Source organism: Lathyrus oleraceus, chromosome 1 (genome assembly GCF_024323335.1).
Source record: "Lathyrus oleraceus cultivar Zhongwan6 chromosome 1, CAAS_Psat_ZW6_1.0, whole genome shotgun sequence".
In the NCBI taxonomy this organism is placed as follows: domain Eukaryota; kingdom Viridiplantae; phylum Streptophyta; class Magnoliopsida; order Fabales; family Fabaceae; genus Lathyrus; species Lathyrus oleraceus.
Genome location: NC_066579.1, coordinates 450,408,981 through 450,431,232, shown reverse-complemented (window position 1 = coordinate 450,431,232; position 22,252 = coordinate 450,408,981). Strand labels below are relative to the sequence as shown.

Below are 22,252 nucleotides of genomic sequence, written 5' to 3'. Positions count from 1 at the left end.
ACCATATTTTATTACGAATCTAAATGTGAATTAATTAATTTGTAAATACTTACGTATCCTAAAAGGTTGATTGCTTCCTCGTGATTATAAAAACTTGTATTCTTTTTACCACTTATTATCTCGAGGAGCATAACTCCAAAGCTAAATACATCTGATTTTTCTGAAAATAATCCTTCCATTGCATATTCAGGAGACATATATCCACTGCAGTTTAATTTCAATATCAAAATAATTATATACTATGTTATGTTAATATATCATAAAACGACTTTCCAATTGCATACATATATAAAGTCAAAGTATGCTTACTATGTTCCCACAATTCTTCTTGTATTGCCCTCGTTTTCAGTGCCTCCAAAGATTCTCGCCATGCCAAAGTCAGATATTTTAGGATTCAAATCTCCATCCAACAAAATATTACTTAGCTTTAAATCTCTGTGTATTATTCTTAATCTTGAATCTCGATGAAGATAAAGCAGTCCTCGAGAGATTCCTTCAATTATGTATGAACGTTTTTGCCAATCTAAAACCTTCTTTTTTATTGGGTCTGTAAATACATTGAAAAATAGGTTAAATTTCACTTTTGGTCATTTAACAAGATTTTAAAGAGTTCAAATGAAAAACGATTTTCATAATTTCTTTTCACTTTATACACTCAATTTAGAAGTTGATAAAAATGCCATGAATCTCTTGTATGATGGATGGGAAATGAAATACTTAATTACTATTTAATAGAGCATGTTGGGTAATTAATCAATCTTAAGTTGTGTAAAAGTTTATTAATATGGCGGTTTGGTAGTTACAACTAAATCCTTTATGTAATTACTACTAACTATATATGTGGTTACTACTATCACTACTTTGATCTCTCTCATTCTCTCTTTATTTCTTTATTTCTCTCATTTCTTATAGAACAAGAAAATTTGTGCTTTAACAAATTTAATATCTTGAGTCTTGTTCTTGATTGCTTAGAATACATAGATTTAGAAAATTTCTACAATTACCCACCAAGTAAAGATGATTGGTGGTAACGACCTTTGAAACTTACTTACAATCCTTGATGGAAAGAATTTAGAGAGATGTTATAAACAAATGAAGGCTATGTTTGGCTATCAAGATACATTCTATGTAGTTGCAAATGGACTTCAAGAACTCGTAGGAGATGCAACAGAAGCACAAAATGGTATTCATAAAAAAGAGATCAATAAGGATTACAAATCTATGTACTCAATACAATAAGCATTATATGCTGCAAATTTTGACAATTTTTCTCATGTTGAGAATGCAAAAGAAGCATGTGGCATATTGATAAAATACTATGAAGAAGTCGACAAAGGGAAGAATAAAAAGATTCAATCTCTGAGAAGACATTAAGAGATAATGCAATGAAGAATGATGAAACTATTGTCAGTTATGCATCAAAGATTAAGGCTTAGTTCACATGACGGAAAGTTATGATGAAGTGATGACTGAAAAAATGGTGATTGAAAAGGGGATGAGGAGACTCACTCCTCATCTTGATTATGTGATAGGTTCTCTACGAGAATCTTGAAACTTAGAAACTATAAAGATAGAGTATATTAAAGGGTATCTATAAGCACACGAGTTGATGATTCTTGAAAGAAAGGGAATACAAGAGTTGTTCAAGCTTTGCAAGCTCGAACATTTAAGAAGACTTGTGGTTTTCAAAGGCACATAGTCAAGAAAATTCAAGATAAATTCAAGAATAATATAGGTTCAAGCTCCCAGAGTTCTAAGCTTGATGGTAAACATGAATCCTTCAAGAAAGAATAAAGGACTTCACAATTCAATCGACAAAAGACTCTAGGTAAGGACAATAATACATTTAGTATTATAAGTCTGAAAAATGGGGTCATTATGCCTTAGATTTCTACTACAATAAAGGAAAGGATAAGATCAAGACAATCGTGATGATGAAGCTAAGATAATCCAATATGATTCAGATGATGTAACTGTAGTGTTCATGGTTGTAATGTATGAAGATCAACATAAAGCAGGATTATGGTTCATATATGCAGGTTGCTCAAATAATATGGCAAGCCACAAAAACTGATTGTTCAAGTTTAATAGCACATGAAAAATCAAGGTGAGATTAAAAGATAATAGAACTCTACAGGGTGAAGGAACTAAGAACATGGTGACCTGAAGTAATTGTGGAAGACCTGCCATCATTGAGGATGTGTCGTTAGTACAGGAATAAAGTGCAATCTACTAAGTGTTGGCCAACTTATAGAGAAAATATTATTGTAATCATGAAGAATGATGTATTTGAACTATATGATCCTACCAACATCCTTGCCTCAAGGCTGCCACTTGTAAAGAATAAGATCTTCAAAACATTGATGAATACCATATAAGTAGAGCGCTTGAAAGTTCTGGTGGAGGACAAGAAAATATGCTAATAGAATATACGGTTTGGTCACCTTAACTTAATATTCATGAACCAATTAGTCATTCAAGATATGGTACTAGGTTTTCCAAGTTTAAAAATTCTCAATAAGACACATGGTGGTTGCTAGGTTGTTAAGCAACCTAGGAATTCATTTAAGGCTAACTTACCAATGAGATCAACCTATGTGCTAGAATTTTTCCACTAAATTGTGTGTGTTTTGAAAAAAATTATATATTTGTTGATGTCATAGAAGAAATATATGGATCTATTTGATTTAATATAAGGATGAAGTGTTTGGCTTGTTCAATAAGTTTAAGGTTCACGTTGAGAACTAGCACACTCGAAGAATTAAGGTTTTGAGAACTAATGGTGGTGGTAAATACACATCCAAGTCTTGTGTCTTATTTTGTGATGATCAAGAAATACAAAATTAAGTCACAACTCATTATAAACCACAACATAATGGCTTAGCTGAAAGAAGAAACATAATTATCTTAGATTTGGCCAGATAAATGGTAAAGCAAAGAGGTATGCCAAAAAATATTTGAGAAAAATTAGTTAACAGTATAAAATATGTGTTGAACATATGTCAAACTAGAAGGTTAAAGAAAAAATTACCTGAGGGGGTTTGGAATGGTAAAAAGCCTAGTATGCATCATTTCAGTGTAATTTGTGCACTATGTCAAAAACATGTACCTAATGCCAAGAGAAGAAAGTTGGATGAAAAGAGCACACCAATAATTTTAGGTGGTTATCATGAAACTAGTTCTTATAAAATCTATGATACTGCCACTCAAAGTATGTCTATCAATAAACATTTAGTGATAAATGAGGAAAGATCATGGGATTGGAAATTAGGGATCAATTCTAGAAAGTCTTAGGTGAGTTCATTACTTAATGACAATGATGATAATGATGAATCATATGGAGAAGATGTGGAAGCATAAAATCTTGAGGTGAATGAGAGAACTCTAAGAATAAGAAGCATCCCAAGAAGTTTATAAGAATTTGAACTAGACATTGACAATAAGGTGACCGCGGAAGGTGATTAAGTTCATATGGCACTCAATTGAAAGGAATGATACATAGGGAGCGGATATAACTTACTTATGATAAGAAAGTCTATTAAAGTAAAATGGATGTTAAAGTTGAAGCATAATCCATATAGTTCTATTACAAGGAGATTAGGGAGTTCATGATGTCAGAATTTGAGATGAATGATCTAGGCATGCTATCCTATTTCTAGGAATGGAAATTCTCAATTCCTCAAGAGGTTTGATGCTACACTAGAAAAATTATGTTGGGTAAATAATTAAAAGGTTTAATATGGAAGAATTTACCCCTGCAACTACACCTATTGAAGAAAATCTAAAGCTAGAGAAAGGAGACAAGGAAGAAAGGGTGGATTCCATAGTTGCATGCAAAACATTTATTTTGTTTTTGGTTTTGTGAGCAAGTTTATGGATAATCCAAGGAGAACTCAGATGAATACAACTACAAGAGTGTTGAGGTATTTGAGGGGCACAATTGACTATATGATTTTTTCCAAATATTTGCAAGGAACTCTGATGTATGGATTATTTGCTACTCATATGCAAACTTCTATGGTGACAAAGTGGACAGAAGAAGCATTGCATGATATTACTTTAAGTTTCTTGATTCAGCAGTTTCTTGGTGCTCAAGGAAACAACCGAAAATGTCCATTTTATCACGCGAGTCAGAGTACATAGTTGGATCTTGTGATGCATCTCGGGCCATATGGATGGAGTCAGTTCTATAGGAATTTAAGATTGAAGTCAAGAGGCCAATCAAGCTACAAATTAATAACAAACTAGTTACCAATATAGTAAAGAACTAGATTTTGCATGGTAGGAGGAAACATATTGAGGCAAGGTTCCATTTCTTGAGGGTTCATAAGGAAAGTTAGAGGTTGCACATTGTCGTACCATTGGGTAGGTGGAAGATGTGTTAACCAAAGGATTGAAGACTTACATATTGTTTATTCTAATGAATATATTAGGTGTATTTGATGTCAACTGAATGATATAGAACTAAATTAAAGAAGTTTGTTAGATAATCAATCCTAAGTTATTTAATAGTTAGTAAATATGTCGGTTAGGTAGTTATAACAACTTCATATATGGTTACTACTAGCTCGATATGTGGTTACTATCCAAAAGTTAGTTAGCAACATGATTTAATGATCTAACTAAAGTTTGTGTTGATCACTAAGCCTAATTTAATATTGTATCACTACTTATATCCCTCTCATTGTATCTTTATATCTCTTTTTCCCCATTTCTTTTAGAGAAAAAAAAGCATGTACGCTGACATAATTGAATTAAGTCAAATTATAATCACAAAAATTAGAAATTTTTGTTGACAATTTTTTACCAATTGAACCAATCTACCTTGGCATCCAAACATATTCTTTGTCAATTGTAAATAAATTCAATCGGATGTAATAGGAAATGTCAAGTAAAAAGTGTATCACATAATGTGCAACTAATTTTTTTTAATTAAAAATTACTTCACCTCAAACACAAACAAGAAAGAACCATTTAAGAAGTACTTACCAAATAGATAAAAGTCTAAACTGTTGTTAGGCATGTACTCATAGACCAACATCTTTTCTTCCCCTTTGATGCAGCAACCTAAAAGTCTTACAAGATTTCGATGTTGAAGCTTTGAAATCACAATCACTTCATTCATAAATTCTTCTAACCCTTGTCCTGAAGTTTTCGAAAGCCTTTTCACTGCTATTTCTAATCCACCAGGCAATTGTCCCTTGAGATATTTTTTAAAAAGAATTAAAAGATTAAATATAATACAAAATATTTGTAAAAGATAAAAATTTCATATGAAAGATAAAAACATCACAAGATTTACTTTACCTTATACACTGTACCAAAACCACCTTGCCCAATCTTGTTAGCTAAATCAAAGTTATTTGTTGCGGTTAAAATGTTTTTGAATTCAAATACAGGAAGGTCCTCTACTTTAACTTGGTTTTCTTGATGGATTTCTCCTGTGTGCAACACCAATAATTTTTTTTCTCGATGATATCAATTATATAATATTAAATACATGATGAAAATAAATAAGTAACTTATAAGAAAAACATATGTTTGAAAGATAATGATTTAGGAATATGAACTTGTCATATTATTTAAATGATTATATTTATTTTGAAATCATATATGTAACTTTAAAAAGATTTAGGTTATATTTGGGTTTTACAGGCGAAATTGAGGAGATTTAGATATAAGTTTCTGTTTTTTTTTTCCAGCAGATTCTAGAAATATATTTTCAGAAATTTTCCGAAATTGAATTTTTGAAATAAATTTTCCTAATATTTCTTTGCATGTATATTTTCTCTACTTTATCTAGTATTACAGGTGGATTCACCTATTGTTGGTCCACCCATTTTATCATATGTGCCTTTATTCCCTGGTGTTTGTCTTGTTTCATGTTCCCTAGGTAGAGTTTCTGAATTTTGTGATTTTCTGGTTGCCTGTTGTCATTCGAATTTTCTGTTTCCTGACCAGTTACTTTAGTTTTTCCTTTTTCATTGCTACTGATATTCTTTTGTATTAGCTGAATCTGACACTTAGTCGAAGGATGACACTTATTCTAGTAACTATTATGGTTCTTTTTTGTGTCATTTCCCTTATCAATATCTTTGTTAACTAGATTTTTATTCTGACCTCTCATCTTCGAATAACCCTTTTTAGGTTGCCCATCCTACTTAACTGTTTCCTAATGTGTTTCATTGTGCTTCATATAAGTATTATTTTCCTCTCTTAGAATGTTATCATTATTTGTACCTCTCTTTGTCTTACTTTCATTATGATCTTGGAAATTCTCACAATTCACCATTTCCTTGTAATTTTTAACCTCTGACTGGTTCTGATCTATCTCTATGTCTTTGTTTTTAGGATTCTTCCTTGAATTGGTGTCTTTTTCCTTCTTATGCTAGAATTTCTCGCCCAAGCAGGATAACTCTTCGTTGTAACTTTTGTGGGCATGATTGATAATTTTTGTGGCTTGATACTCCTTATGATCAAAGGTAAGTTTGTTTCTAGCTAACCATATGTTATCAAGTATGTTAATTAATAACGTGAGGTTCTAATGATTCATGTATTTAACATTGTATTTGCACCACTCCTTAAGGTTTATGGTAGGAATGAGGTTTATGTTGATGTTAAGTTATGACCCAAACCACATGTAGTTAGTCCACCAACAATTCTTAAGCAATGATCTACTTTTGAATTGCATCTTTGACATAACATATCTTTCGTTATTCACCTTTTACAAATATTCTCCTTGACATGGAGAATAGCATGGAGTAGTCTCTATTGAAGAAGATGTTAGAACTACCCTCCTCATTACTATCCTTTCAATCCTAAATGCATAGTAACCAGTTTTGATCATGTAATGGCCATCTTTCCTAGCCCTCTAGCTAATGTAGCCTTATTCTTCTATATTATGGAGTGGTATATGTAGGATATTAAGCATGTCCATAAGTATGGGCACATTAGTTATCACGTCCTAGTTTCAACAACCGTTAGCCTTATCAATGAGATCCCTAACTGAACTACCCTTGTTTCTAAGGGTTTTATGTTAGGACTTTAAGCATCCATTTGTATTCCCATATTTTGATATTGTTTATATTGCCTACATCCCAACAAGTACCTATTTCTCCATAAGTAGCTTGGTATGGATCCTAGCTTAGCTTCCAAAATATTTCGTAGATTTTATTATCGCGATCTTACGCCGTGGATTATGGGCAATGGGGATATTGTACATAGATCTTAGTTTTCATTTAGACACTATTGTATATCATGTGCCATACATTGTATTTTACGTTATGGACATGTATATAATGACGTTGTTAGGCACTTGTGTTCTATCAATACTAATTAATATTTCATATAATGTATTTTTTAGATATATATTATACGGGGTGTTTCATGCTTTCACCCACTTGTAGTCATAAGTCTATAGAACGTGACTGAAATAAACTTGTTACCCTTTTGATAATTGCTATAGGTTGTCAGGTGATCGACTAATTATCACTTAAAATCTTGTTGCCACAAATGAAATTTATAATCGTTTCACCAAATCTCAGAGGAGGCGAGTGTAAATTTTTTTATTTTTTTTCCACAATTCTTTCAAGTATGTTTTCAAAACAAATAATAGTATTATATTATTAATCTAATACATATAATCACAATAAATATATTCATATTAAAATTGATCTTTGTAAATCCACTCTAATCTTTATGTTGTACATAATCGAGCGGCTAAAATGTTAGAAATTTAAATCAAATATTTCATATATTATAAAACTATTAATTCTAATATAAATTTATTTTGTAAAGATTAAAATAAACAACAATAATTAATAACTTTCATATTTATAATGAAAAAAAGACAAAACAAAAAATTAGAAGAACTAAATATAATATAAAGTAATTATTAATTTTTGGAAAATTCTTAGGTACCATTTTGTTCACCTTAATTTTTATACTTTTTCATAAATTAATTTTTAAAATTATGTTTATACAATTTCACAAATTTATTTTTAATTTAACTTTTAACATAACAAAGAAATTATTAAATAATTTTTATACAACTCTCAAATAACTTTTATTTCAAGAAGTGAAAGAATAGGGTGAACAAGAAATGACACCAATAACTTTTCAACCAATATTAAGATCTTTTCTAGAAAATGAGTTTTCTAAATTCATCATTGTTAAGCTAAGGAAAACTAAGATGTTTGATCAGAAAGTTCAGACTTGAGTGACTCTTATTACAATTAGGAGTGAATATACAATGCGATCAAGAGAATTTCAATCATTCATTTTTTTTAACATATTAGGTGTGACAAAATTACCTTTTTCTTGATAATTAGATTTTCTAGGTCATCATTATTGTGCTAAAAGAGAGTTTGAAAGGCTTAATTGAAAAAAAATCCATCTCTCAAATTGACTCTTATTATAATAAAAAGTGAATGAGCGGTGTGATTTAGAAAATTCAAATCACTCGATAAATTTTCAGTTGAACGGAAATACCCTTTCTAAATAACTTGATTTCTAAGGTCATTATTTTTAAGATAAAGAGAGATAGTAATGTTGTATTAAAGAAATTTCAACTTTCAAGTGGCTCTTAATTCAATTAGGAGTGGATGAATAGTGCGATCAAAAAAATTCTAATCACTCAGTAGTTTTTAACCGTATTAGATGTGACAAAATGACATTTTTAGATTGCTGGATTTCTAAAGTCAACTTTATTATGAAGAGAGAATAAAGTGTCTAAATGGAGAAATTTCAAGTCCCAAGTAACATTTAATCTTGTTCAATTTATGACCACTTTTTCCTTATGCTTTTATGTCGTAGGGTCTCGAATCTCAAATACCTGGGTGTGTAGATCTTATTTATGTCCATAAGAAACACCAAACTAATTTATATTATCACGCACTTAGATTGTCTTTGTGGGTTATCCTCCTAATAAAAAAGGATAAAATATTATCATCCTCCCAATCGTAAGTACTTTGTTTCTAAACATGTCACATTTAATGAAAATATGTCTTACTTCACTCATCCTCAACCTTAGTTGGAGAAAATGAGTGACTCTGAATATGAGTTTGAGTTTCTGATTCTTAGTCATAGCTTGCTAAAATAGTTGATGTAGTTCCTATTTTGAGTCAATCCACTCCTAGTCATATTGAGTTCACTCCTAGTTTTGAGACTACTCATAAATGAGAGTTGATTCCTATTATGAGTGATCCCAATCCTAGTCATAGTTTTTTGTATACTCATGGTCCTATTTTGGCTCTTCAATTGCCTTCAATTTTATTGGAATCAACACTCGTGACACCATTATAGTGTATTAAAGAAAAAGTTAGTTTGATCTACTCCATAAACAACTTCAATCACCCGAGTCGAAGGTAAGTATTGTTAATGATTCCCTTATTAATGATTCTCATATTTTATAATACTTGTGATATTTATCTGAATGATTTACCTATTGCTTTGAGAAAGATAAAAGATCTTGTCCCTCCATGTATAAATATTGTATTGCTTAATATGTCTACTCTAAACATATGTCCATGCCTTATCATAGTTTTATTCTAGATTTGATTATGTGAAAATCCCATCATTTGTTGAAGAAGAATTAAAACGTAAAATTTAGGTCCAAGCTATGAGTGAGAAAATGAAAGCTCCTAAAAAAATGGTACTTGGGAAATTATTGAGAGGGAAGAGACAAAACGCCAATTGGATGAAGATATATATATATATATATATATATATATATATATATATATATATATATATATATATATATATTATATATATATATATATATATATATATATATATATATATATATATATATATATATATATATATATAATGTAAAGTACAAACTAGATGGCAAACTTGATTCTTATAAGGCAAGACTAGCGGCAAAAGCTCATACTCAGACATATGACATTGATTACAATGAGACATTTGATCAGTGACAATGATAAATATTGTTACAATTTTACTATCTCTTGCTACTTACTCTGGATGGTAATTACAACAATTTGAATTTGAAAAATGTATTCTTTCATGGAAACTTAGAGGAGAAAGTGTATACAGAGATTCCATGCGATTTTATTTCTACAGGTAGACTGAACAAGGTGTGTTGATTGAAGAATGCCATATATGAACTAAAGTAGTCACATTAGGCATGGTTTGGAAGATTTACAGAGGCAATATTGTGTGTGAGCTATAAACAAAGCCATGAAGACCATACTTTTTAAAAACATATGCAAGGAGGAAAATGAACTATACTTGTCTATATTAATGATAATATTGTTACATGAGATGATTTGATAGAGACATAAATACTCAAAAAGAAAGTATATAGAGTTTGAGATGAAGGACCATATGAAACTCAAGTTCTTCCTTAGAATTGAGATAGTCCATTTAAGTAAAGAAATATTTATCTCTCAGAGGAAATATATGAATGATCTTATGTAGGAAATGGGAAAAATTGAATAGAAGCTTACAAGTGTTCCCATTAAATAGTATCATAAGATGAGTTACAAGGAATAAGTGTCAAAGTGGGCCAAGGGTCATCATTAGAGGTTATTTAAAAAGTTAATTTACTTAATGTTTGAACAAGATTTAGTTTTGCATCTATACCTTGAGTTTTGATGATAACAATATTGTATTTGTGTGAGAAAAATTTTGGTACCCTAATGATTTATTATTGTGTAACTTTAACAACCAGTTCTGATTCTAAATATATGATGTGCAACGTCATCAATTTCTGAACTATGTGTTCCAAATTCATTTATATGCCAACTATTAGAAGTTCTGAAATATGTTCAATATCGTTGCTGCAATGATCTTTCTGCTTCTGTGCTAATTCACTCTTGAGAAGCTTTTGAGGAGACACAATGTTGTTGTTGCAATGTTCTCTCAGTTCATGCTTCTGGACGTGACTCTGATCAACAAATTTCTGAAGAATGACAAGCTTCTGAAGTTGTGTTATGTAGATGAAGATTCTAAAGATCTCAAGCCAGACGATTGAAGTTATCAAGGTTCTGACAAAAGATTCTGAAGACTCTGAATATCTCAAGCCAGACTACTGATGCTGTCAAGATTCTGACAAAAAACTCTGAAGTTTCTGAATCCAGCTTTATGTTTCTTCATTTCATGTTTCATCAACTTTTATCAGAAGCCAATGAACTTGAAGATAAGATCAAATGTGAATGTGATCAAATAGTACATAGTACAAATAAAACATCCTTTCCACTATCTGATTTTATGGGCAAGGACAGTATTATACATCACGCCTGTCACTGATTTTATGGATGAAGGACAATATGCAGTATCACTAATTTCCCATCCAACGGTGGACATCCTCTCTCTGAGCTTTCTCCATTTCCCCCTCTAATGATCTTCTTCTTATGCTATATAAGTGAGACTTGTAAACTTGAAGAAAAAAGCCGGTGACACAATATTTGACAAGTCTATTTTCTTTGTGAAAAACTATCATTTGTTTGTACACAATTTTTCTTTAAAGTGTTTGTTATTCATTTGTGTAAAATCTGCTTGTATAAAAGCATCTTGTAACACATAAAATATTTTTCAAAGTGTTTGTTTGATTCCTTGAGGAGGCTATCCTTGAGAAGACAAATAAGATTGTTCTTTGTGAGTCCTTAAGGAGACTAGAGTATAGTTGGATCCTTGAGAAGACAAAAAATGTTGTTCTTTGTGAGTCCTTAAGGAGACTATGGTATAGTTAGATCCTTGAGAAGACAAAGAAGGTTATTCCTTGTGATTATTGTAATCTATTGATTATAGTTGATTAAGTCCTTGTGTATAATGCAAAATCACCTTGGCGGGTGGATTGAGTAACTTTGAATTTCAAGCGAACCATGATAAAAATACTTGGGTTTTTATATCTTTTTTATAACTTGTTAGTGATGTTCTAGTTTTGGAAAAAACTTTTGTTTGTAAAACCCAATTCAAACCCCTCATTTCTTGTGTCTTTTACACCTTCAATTGGCATTAGAGCTCCGATTCTGATTGTGATAAAAGTTTTATCAACATCTCACAGTGTTTAGTACCGATCCAATTGTGTGAGAAACAATGGTCGTTGCTAACGCTGCTAACATTGTTAACAATAATGAAAGAGATCACTACATTTCAAAACCACCAATCTTTGATGATGAGAAATTTGACTATTTTAAAGATAGAATAGAAAGTTTCTTTCTTGGTTATGATGTTGATATCTGGGATCTTGTAGTCGATGGCTACATTCACCCAGTGAATGCTGAAGGAAATACTATAGCAAGAAGTGCTATGACTGATCAATAGAAGAAAGATTTCAAAAATTATCATAAAGCCAAAACCATATCGCTCAATGTTATCTCTTATATAGAGTATGAGAAGATAACAAATAAAGATTATGCCAAATCCATTTTTGACTTTCTGAGGATGACTCATGAGGGAAATACTCAAGCAAAGGAGACAAAGGATTTGGCCTTAATTCAGAAATATGAGGCATTCAAAATGGAAGATGATTAAACAGTTGAGACTATGCTCTCAAGGTTTCATATGCTTGTTGCCGGACTTAAAATTCTGGACAAAGGATACTTCACAACTGACCATGTCAAGAAAATTATCAGAAGTCTTCCTAAAAAATAGAGACCTATGTAACTGCCTTAAAGTTGGAAAAGGATCTCAACATCATCAGTATTGAAGAACTAGTTAGTTCTTTAAGAAGCCACAAGATTAAGCTTGAAGAAGATGAACCTCAGAAGCGAGGTAAATCTGTTGCTCTAAAATCCAAGTCTGAGAAGACAAGATCTTATCAAACTAAGGAAGAATCAGAAGGATCTGATGAAGACGCAGAAGATGATGGTGAGTTGTCTTTAATTTCAAAGAGAGTCAACAGACTCTGGAAGCACATGCAAAATGGTCAAGGAAAGTTCTGAGGAGTCAGAAGGACTGTTGGTCGCTTTGATTCTTCATTTGGACAGAAGAAGCAAGGTTCTGGAAAAAAAGTTATATGCTTCGAGTGCAAAGAGCCAGGTCATTACAAAAATGATTGTCCTAAGCTGAAAAAGGACAGAAGGCCTAAAAAGAATTTTTCTAAAGGAAAGAATGGGCTGATGGCTACATGGGATGACTTAGAATCTGAAGAAGAAGATTCTGACGAAGAAAAAGTCAATGTTGTATAGAAACTATAGAAGATCTATAGAGTTAGCAAAAATGGAAAGAAATGTTTAGGATGTATAGAAACTATAAAACCTAACGAAAGTCAGAAGGTAAAACCAAAACCCCTCTATGTGCATTTCGTGTTTGCTGGTACTGAGCTTGATATTTCTGCATAGACACAGAAACATACAAAGGATAAGAACTCAGTTCTGAAACCTAAGTATCATGCACAAATCTCTCATGATTATGCTTCTTCTAAAAGATCCAAAGTTGTAAGAAACTTTGGGAAAAATAACAAGAGAGGGCCCAGAAAGTGGGTCAGAAAGTGAGTGCCTAAGGATAAAATAATTTATGTTGCAGACATCCTTAACAGCTCAGCTGAAACACCAGTCATGGTACCTGGACAATGGATGCTCGTGACGCATGACAGGAATAAGGTTTATGTTCCATGATTTCGAACTTAAGCCTGAAGGCTTCGTTGGTTTCGGAGAAAACCAGAAAGGAAAGATCATTAGCTCTAGAACCATTGGTAACAGTAAACTTCCTTCTATTACTAATGTTCTTTTAGTTGATGGTCTGGTGTATAACCTATTGTCTATTAGTAAATATAGTGACACTGACTATGATATCATCTTTAATCAAAAGTCATGTAAGACCGTCATTCAGAAAGATGGTACAATCCTTTTTAACGGAAAGAGAAAGAATAACATTTATAAAATTAGACTTTCTGATCTTGAAGATCAAAATGTAAAATGTCTAATGTCTGTTAATGAGGAGCAATGGGTATGGGATAGAAGTTTGGGCCACGTTAGCATGAGAAAGATTTCTCATCTAAATAAGCTTGGATTAGTTAGAGGTCTACCCAACCCGAAGTTCGCTTTAGATGCTCTTTGTGAAGCATGTCAGAAAGGCAAGTTTTCTAAAACACCCTTCAAAACAAAAACTGTTGTTTCTACCTTTAGACCGTTAGACTTCTGCACATTGATTTGTTTGGACTAGTGAAAACTACTTCTATCCAAGGATTCTGAAGTTTCTGAATTCAACTTTATGTTTCTTCATTTCATGCTTCATCAACTTTCATCAGAAGTCAATGAACTTGAAGATAAGATCAAATGGGAACATGATCAAATAGTACATAGTACAAATCAAATAAAACATCCTTTCCACTACCTGATTTCGTGGACAAGGACAGTACTATACATCACATCTGTCACTGATTTTGTGGGCGAAGGACAGTACACAATATCACTCCTTTCCCATCCAATAGTGGACATCCGCTCTATGGGCTTTCTCCATTTTCCCCTCAAACAGTCTTCTTTTTATGCTATATAAGTGAGACTTGAAGAAAAATGTCGATGACACAATATTTGACAAGTCAATTTTCTTTGTGAGAAGTTATCATTTGTTTGTACACAATCTTTCATTAAAGTGTTTGTTATTCGTTTGTGTAGAAGTTGCTTGTATAGAAGCATCCTGTAACACACAAAATATTATTCAAACTGTTTGTTTGATTCATTGAGGAGGTTATCCTTGAGAAGACAAAGAATGTTGTTCTTTGTGAGTCCTTAAGGAGACTAGGGTATAGTTGAATCCTTGAGAAGACAAAGAATGTTGTTCTTTGTGAGTTCTTAAGGAGACTAGGGTATAGTTGGATCCTTGAGAAGACAAATAAGGTTATTTTTTGTGATTATTGTAATTTGTTGATTATATTGGATTAATTCTTTGTGTATAAGGCAAAATCACCTTATCGGATGGACTGGAGTAGCTTTGAATTTCAAGCGAATCAGGATAAATATATTTGTGTTTTTATTTCTTTGTTATTAACTTGTTAGTGGTGTTCTTGTTTAGAAAAAAAAATTTGTTTGTAAAACTCAATTCAAATCCCAATTTTTTATGTTTTTCACACCTTCACTTAATACGTACCAGACCATATTTGACATATGGAATCAATGTGTTGAGCCAATCCATGAATGATAGAAGGGTGATACACTTGTAAGATGTAAACCGTGTTCTACAATATCCCAGAGCTAATATTTGAAAATGACTTTTTTTTAAAAGAGTTCGAAGTATAACTATGAAGACTTATATTAATGTTGATTATGCGTGTACAATGGTTTATAAAAGATCTACTTCATGCTATTATATTTTTATTAGTGGATATCTTGTTGTTCGAAGGATTAAAAAACAATGTGTACTCGATCAAGTATTGAAGTAAAATTTAGAGTTATGGCACTAGAACTTATTGAACTATTATGAATGAAATAGATGCTGGAAAATTTAAAAATATAATATGAAAGTTATGTAGTTGTTTTGTGAAATCGAAACCATCAATATGCTAGTAATGATAAAAGAAAAATATTAAAAACATTATTTTTTAATACTTTTTCTATTATTTATTTTCTTATTAAGTGAAACATATATATATCTTTCATTTTAAAATAGATCTCATATTAAGTAGTAAAACCGACATGTGTTTTATTTAGTAAAAAAATGAATATCAGACAAAATGTTAAAAGAGAGTGTTTATATTCTTTAGGTAGAAATGATGAGAATTGAAGAAATAGAAATACCTGGATATTTAGAACATCGTGACCATAAGATATAGGAACAAATAGCAACAATAAATGTTGCCACTATGACCGTAGCTATGATGATTGCTGTAACTAGGGGTGTTCGCGGTGCGGTTTGGGCGGTTTTTACCATAAAAATCATCCGAACCGCAAGAGAAAAAAACATGCGGTTCGGTTTGGTTCGGTTGACTTTTAAAAATAAAACCAAACCAAACCAAACCAAATCAATGCGGTTTGGATTGGTTCGGTTGGTTCGGTTTTTTATAATATTTTTATTTAGCCATACATACACCTATAGAGAATAACATAACTTTGTGTTTAGCCATTCATACATTAGTAAATAACATCAAAACTCATCATATTTAGAGAAAAACTTCTCATTCAATATAAAAAAATTAGATTAGAAAAAAGTGGAATAAAAAATATATATAAAAAAGTAGCATAAAATAATATCAAAAACATTATAATAAAACATAAAAAACATATGAGAAGAGAGATTAGAGAAGATAAAAAAAAATAAGAGATGTGAGATTAAGAAGAAATGTGCGCTAAAAATGTAATTAGAAGATAAAACAATAATACAAAATATGAAAAAGAAAGAACATAAGAGAGGACATATTCGAGTAGAAAATGTGAAATGTACATGGCAAAGAAGACGAAAAGAATGTGTGGTACTACTATGAGAGATTTAAGATGGTTGAAATTGAAACCCTAAGTGTGAGTAAGAGAAAATCGTTTGTAATTGTAAGGTTAAGACATACTAGGTTTGAGTTTTGGATTGGATGTGAGATAAGTGAAGTTTAGATGGTAACATAATGCGGTTTGGTTTGGTTTAGTTCGGTTTGCAAAATACAAACCGCAAACCAAACCAAACCGTGCGGTTTTGTTAAAAAATGACCCAAACACATCCGAACCAAATGCGGTTTTTTGCGGTTTCGGTTTGGTTTGGTTTGGTTTGCGATTTTCTATTGGGTTGGTTTGGTTTTGAACACCCCTAGCTGTAACATTTCTTTTTCCAACTCTAGCTACGGCGATTGGTGTAACATTTCTTTTTCTATCAGAATTCACATTTGTATCTACAGTTGATAACAACATTTAGTTTAAATTCAGGTTATTTGACCTAAAGTTCAAGAATAAAAGCTGTAAACATATATAATACTCCCACATGCATAGAAACCATCACAAAGAAGGATACTTCTAGGTAAGGCCAATTTAGACACTTTTCCTGCTTAAAAATATTTCATAATTATCCTATTTTAGAAAAATCCCAAAATACACAATTTAGAAAAAGAGTTTGACTATTGAATGGTCGATGGTATCCTATATTTTTTTTGGGGGGATTTCGACCAATGAAAGAAGAAGGACATTAATAATGTAAAACGAAAAAAAAATAAAAATATATTAATCCCTTGGTATTAGGTGGGAATTTCGACATCAGGAAGAAGCTAATAAACTAAGAATAGAATGCTTTTAAAGATATTTGTGACTTCGACATAGAGAAAACATGGTGTGAGAAATTGTCGAAGTTTGCCTTCTGTAATAGAGGACTGATGTGAGACTTAGAAATACTTCAAGTCCAGACTGTTATTTCGACATAAGTGTTCGTTCAACACGTATTTGAATTTGAATGAAAGAGGGATACCGTATTTCATTCTTATCCAATTTTGAAGGAAAGACGCGTGAAGTATTGTCCTGAACTGCAGACATGTCGAGTGCAACGTGTCAGTACATAGGAGAAAAGCCGTTGCCGACGGTTATTTCGATTTAGTATATATAAGTGTCTTAGTATTAGGATTAAGGGTGTTCAAATTGATGTACAATCAATCAGATTTACTCAAAATACCCCGCGTGTAGAGAAACGGGTATTATTGATAATGTATGCTTGATAACACCAGTGTCTTTATATCAATCAAAGTCTATTTATATTTTTTGTCGAGAAATTATCTTTTATTACAAGTCATTCATCCAGCATTTGTTTTACAATTTTCTTACACTTCTGCAATTTATTCTTCTGAAAAAGCTTTAAACAAATATTCCTCATTTAAGAATAAAGTCGAAGTGTTCACATTTATTCAATATACAAATTTAAATAATAGTACATGTCCTAGGATCAATCTGATCGATCCTGTGACTAATTAATTTTTACGGTAAACACTCGATCGTTTAATGACCGAACTCCTTTTTTGTTGAATCTCCTTTCATGTCATCGTCCAATGAATGAGCGAGAAAATGAGCAATTGAATAATTCTTTTTTTCAATTTGGGGTATTTTAGGATTTAATTTTCAAAAAAGGACATTGAGGTGAAAAACTCGCCAATTTACCACATTTTAAAATTTAAGACGAAATTTAAAATTAAATATTTTTTATATTATATAATATGTTTTTTAAAATTAATATATTTTAAATTTCAGATTTTGGAAGATTAAAGTTGTTAAATTATTATAATCAATTTTATTTAATATTTTATTTTTATTTGACAGTAAAATCAATTAATCTAAACACTCTTCTCATAATTCATAAAAAATCATAATTAAAAAACATAGCCAAAAAAAATAAAATTGATAAGTACTCTATTATATTGAAGAACTAAATTTTTAAGCTAATAATTCATGCACTACACATTGCAATTCATACAATACACATTATAAATAGTAGTTATTATTATATATCTTAAATAAATATTATTGTTCAATTAATATATTAATAGTTTAAATTGTTTTTTTAAAAGTCAATAAATTAAAATCATATAAATATTAAAAAAAATATTTGAAGCTCTTTATGATAATCTTAGTGATCTATCAGAGTTTGTTTTACTTATAGGAAAAATCATGTTGCAATCTCCGACACGTGTCAATATCAGACACTTTTATGACATCGATACAACAAATGTTGAAAAGTTTGAAAAATATAAAAAAAAAATCAAATAATTATTTTAAATATATATATATATATATATATATATATATATATATATATATATATATATATATATATATATATATATATATATATATATATATATATATATTTTTTTTTTTTTTTTTTTGTGTTTGACATTTCAAATCAATATTTAAAAAACTTGTTTTTCTTTTTTTTAACACACTTTATACAATTTTTTAAATAAATCTCAACTACGTTAAACATATATTTAAATAATATATTTTAAGAACAATTATAATTAAAATATTTTTAATTTTTTTAACTGTAGATAGATAAATAAAACCTAAATATTGGTATCATAGATGGAGCAATGTCAATATCTTATGTTTTTTTAGATTATCAAGGTTAGAGTTTTTTTCAACTGTGTTTTGGAATCTGTGCATATATAAGCTCTAACCTCTAAAAATGTACATATTTTGGTAAAATTTTAAAATAGTTTTCATTTAGGCCACAAATACCATATACATCATAGTCTTATTGTTGAACAACTTGCTTCACAACATTAATCCTATTGATCCATATAGTGTACGCAAGATTGCCTCCATAACTCACTATAATAGTTCAATTTAGTTAGTTGTAAAATAATAATAATAATAATAATAATAATAATAATAATAATAATAATAATAATAATAATAATAATAATAATAATAATTATTATTATTATTATATATATATGTTACCATAGAAAATTTAGTTAAGCTAGAATGATCAACAAACATTAGTACAAATGATTTGTAAAAGATAGAGAAATATCAAGTCTCATATAAAAAATCTAAGCTATATTGAAAGTGTTATGAATATCTATTTTGGTGTTGAGTGAAAAAAATAGTATTTGCGTTAAAATTAACTTTTTCATTCATTTTATATTTATCAATCGTGTATATATATATATATATATATATATATATATATATATATATATATATATATATATATATATAAACTAATTATTCACTATTTAGATACTTTTAAAAACTAATGATAATGGATCAGTTGATAAAGTATATCTAGCCTAAAAAATAGATTAATATTTTTTATTTTAAATTCATAATAACATTTGTATTCAACTATAATAAAGATTATAGCGCGATCGAGTACATGTAAATTACCACCTTCCTACTAGCATATTTAGTAGTCTCGATGGCAGCTGCGATGGTGGTCGGTTGAATGATGTTTGTGAATAATGAGTATAAGTTGTGAGTCGAGTCAGAGACTCTGGTTTAATAGGAAAATCCTATGGTTTTAGTGGTCGAGGCGTCGATGGAGGGTGAAGATGAGCCATAGAAGATCCCACGATTTAGGTGGCGGTTATCGTGAGTCTAGTAACATATTTGGTTGTTTCGGTGACGGATATGGTGGTTTATGTAACACCCCGATTTTTAGTATATTTATTTTATTAAATTATAATCAATTTTTATTTGATTATTGGTGTATTTTGTGGGTTTAATGATTTTGAGAGTTTATTTGAAGAATATATAGAATTAATGAGAATTTTGGCTATTTTAAATAATTAAATTAATAAAAAAGAAGAAGTTGGAGAGTCTTGGTTGAAATTGAGGATAATTAATTAGTGTGGTAAAGTGGTGAGAGATTAAGGAAATGTTGGGCTTAAGTGTAATAATTAAAAGATAAATTAGGTTAATATAAATTTTAAGAGAAAGATTATGTTTTTAGTTTGACAATACGTGAAAATGGAGATTTGGAGAAAAAAACATTTGAGTGAGAAGAGAAACAAGAGTTTTGAGGAAGAAGAAGAGTCATAGGCAAAGAGAGAGCTTACATGCTAGAAATCTAATGTAAGATGGAATTACTTAAATATATGTGTTAATTTCATGAAGGGTAGAGAGAGATCTTCACACTCCTCTAGATTTTGTTGTCTGTTTCACCATTATTGAATGCTTGATGTGTTTGAGTAAGATTTATGTGAAACTTAATCTATATGTTGTGATAAATGTGATTTCGGGTGCTGATTTTGATGTTGATTTGCATATGCCTTGGTTTGTATAAATTCATTGAGATGTTGTCCATGTGTTTGGAGTGTTGGTATTATGATCATGGTCAATTGATGAGACATTGTTGACTTAGATGTTGAAAGATGATAAATTTCATATGTTTTCATATACAATTATGTATGATATGTTTTAGGACTATTAAAGGTCAAAAATCAAGGTTTGAGGTCTGATGCAGGGTTGAAAAACAAGAGTGATCACACAAAATCTTGAAATAACTTTTGGATTTACTGGGCACTACTACGGGTCGTAGCAACCCTCTGGTTTTTGTTCCAGAGGCGTGCCCAAAGGAGCGAATGACTAGAGAGTGTTACGGGCCTTAGCAGTTGCTACAGGCGGCCGTAGCTGCTCCCTGGATTTTGTACCAAGTAATATCTTTTCGCGCGTAACTTACGTTCGGTGACTCCGTTTGAGATGCGACTCGAAGCGTTGGATAGATGTCGCGTAACAATACCTGATAATAATGCTTTAGAGATTAAACATGTACATGAAAATATAAATAATGTGTTTTACTTGTGAAAGTATTATGAGATGATTATCGAATAATTATATAATCATGAACTTCCAGGTTGTTATGTGTTGCCGAAGAGTGCGACAAAGTGTTGTGATAAGATATTATGATGAGTTATATAATATTCGAAATGTGTGTATGATTGTGTGATTATGTATTGTTGAATATATTTGCACATCATATTTGTTGTGATGAGGTGATGACCTTAGTCGCGGTGACACAGTCAGAAGTGAGGCTCGTTATGAATGATCATATTTGCATATTGTTGCATTTGTCATGCATCATGGTGTACAAACTTTGGTTCGATGGTGAGCTCTGATCCATTGGTGGGATTGGAAGAGGGTAGCTGAATCGTAAATGGGGATTCGGTGAAGCGTTGCTATTTTTATGGTGATGATCAATAACAATTTTGGCGTGTTCTAGTCTAGTGGTGTGATCGGGAGCGAGTTGGACAAAACTCATAACAAACCTCTTATGTCTAAATGAGTCAATACCACATTTTCATATAGAGTCGAGGTGTTGTCACATTGCATATATACCTGCATTGTGATTGATTGCATTATTGTTATGACAAATGATGTTAGTTGTGTATGAATTGATGGTGTGTGGGTAATTGATGAGTACATGGTGCTGTTGTGTAATAGTTGTATGTTGTTGATTATTATATGTGTTACTACCATTATTATGTTTTACATCGTTAATTATATGAGCGTATTCTCACTCATTTCTGTTTTTTATTACGTATGTGTTTCTCTGGAGCACAGGTGATTGGGTACAAGAGTAAATGCTTGATGCTAGAGGATATCGATGTTCCTCTTTAATTATTTATCGTTCGACTCTTAGTATAGTCGCTCTGATATGTAACACTGGGGAGCGAGCTATTCTATATTTTCTGTTGTTGCATGTCTTATTCCTTTTGAGGATTGCCGGAGCACTTTTTTATTTATCATTGTTGAGAATTATATGTTAAACTCATTGGTTTTTCCGCTGCTTATTTCTGAAAGTATTAATTGTGGTCCTTATATGGTATGGTGAAGCATGTGTGTCACTCTATTTGTTGAGTTATATTGAAATATTTTAT

General features: G+C 30.8%; 1 protein-coding gene across 3 annotated transcripts in view; it reads right to left on the bottom strand.

The window, feature by feature from the left end:
* LOC127083065 (putative serine/threonine-protein kinase receptor) overlaps window positions 1–22,252 on the bottom strand; it is a 35,345-nt gene that overhangs the window by 536 nt on the left and 12,557 nt on the right. Inside the window, exons 2-5 of one of the 3 annotated variants that reach the window (XR_007788298.1) lie at window positions 5,308–5,441; window positions 4,990–5,200; window positions 321–547; window positions 54–204 (exon numbers count right to left, since the gene is read on the bottom strand). Coding sequence is in view for 2 of the 3 variants with exons in the window: in XM_051023299.1 (XP_050879256.1) it covers window positions 54–204; window positions 310–547; window positions 4,990–5,200; window positions 5,308–5,441 (734 nt within the window). In the remaining variant the exon portion in view is untranslated. Of the gene's footprint in view, window positions 1–50; window positions 205–284; window positions 548–4,989; window positions 5,201–5,307; window positions 5,442–22,252 lie in introns of those variants that run through there. The other 2 variants (XM_051023299.1, XM_051023308.1) reach the window with 2 other exon arrangements.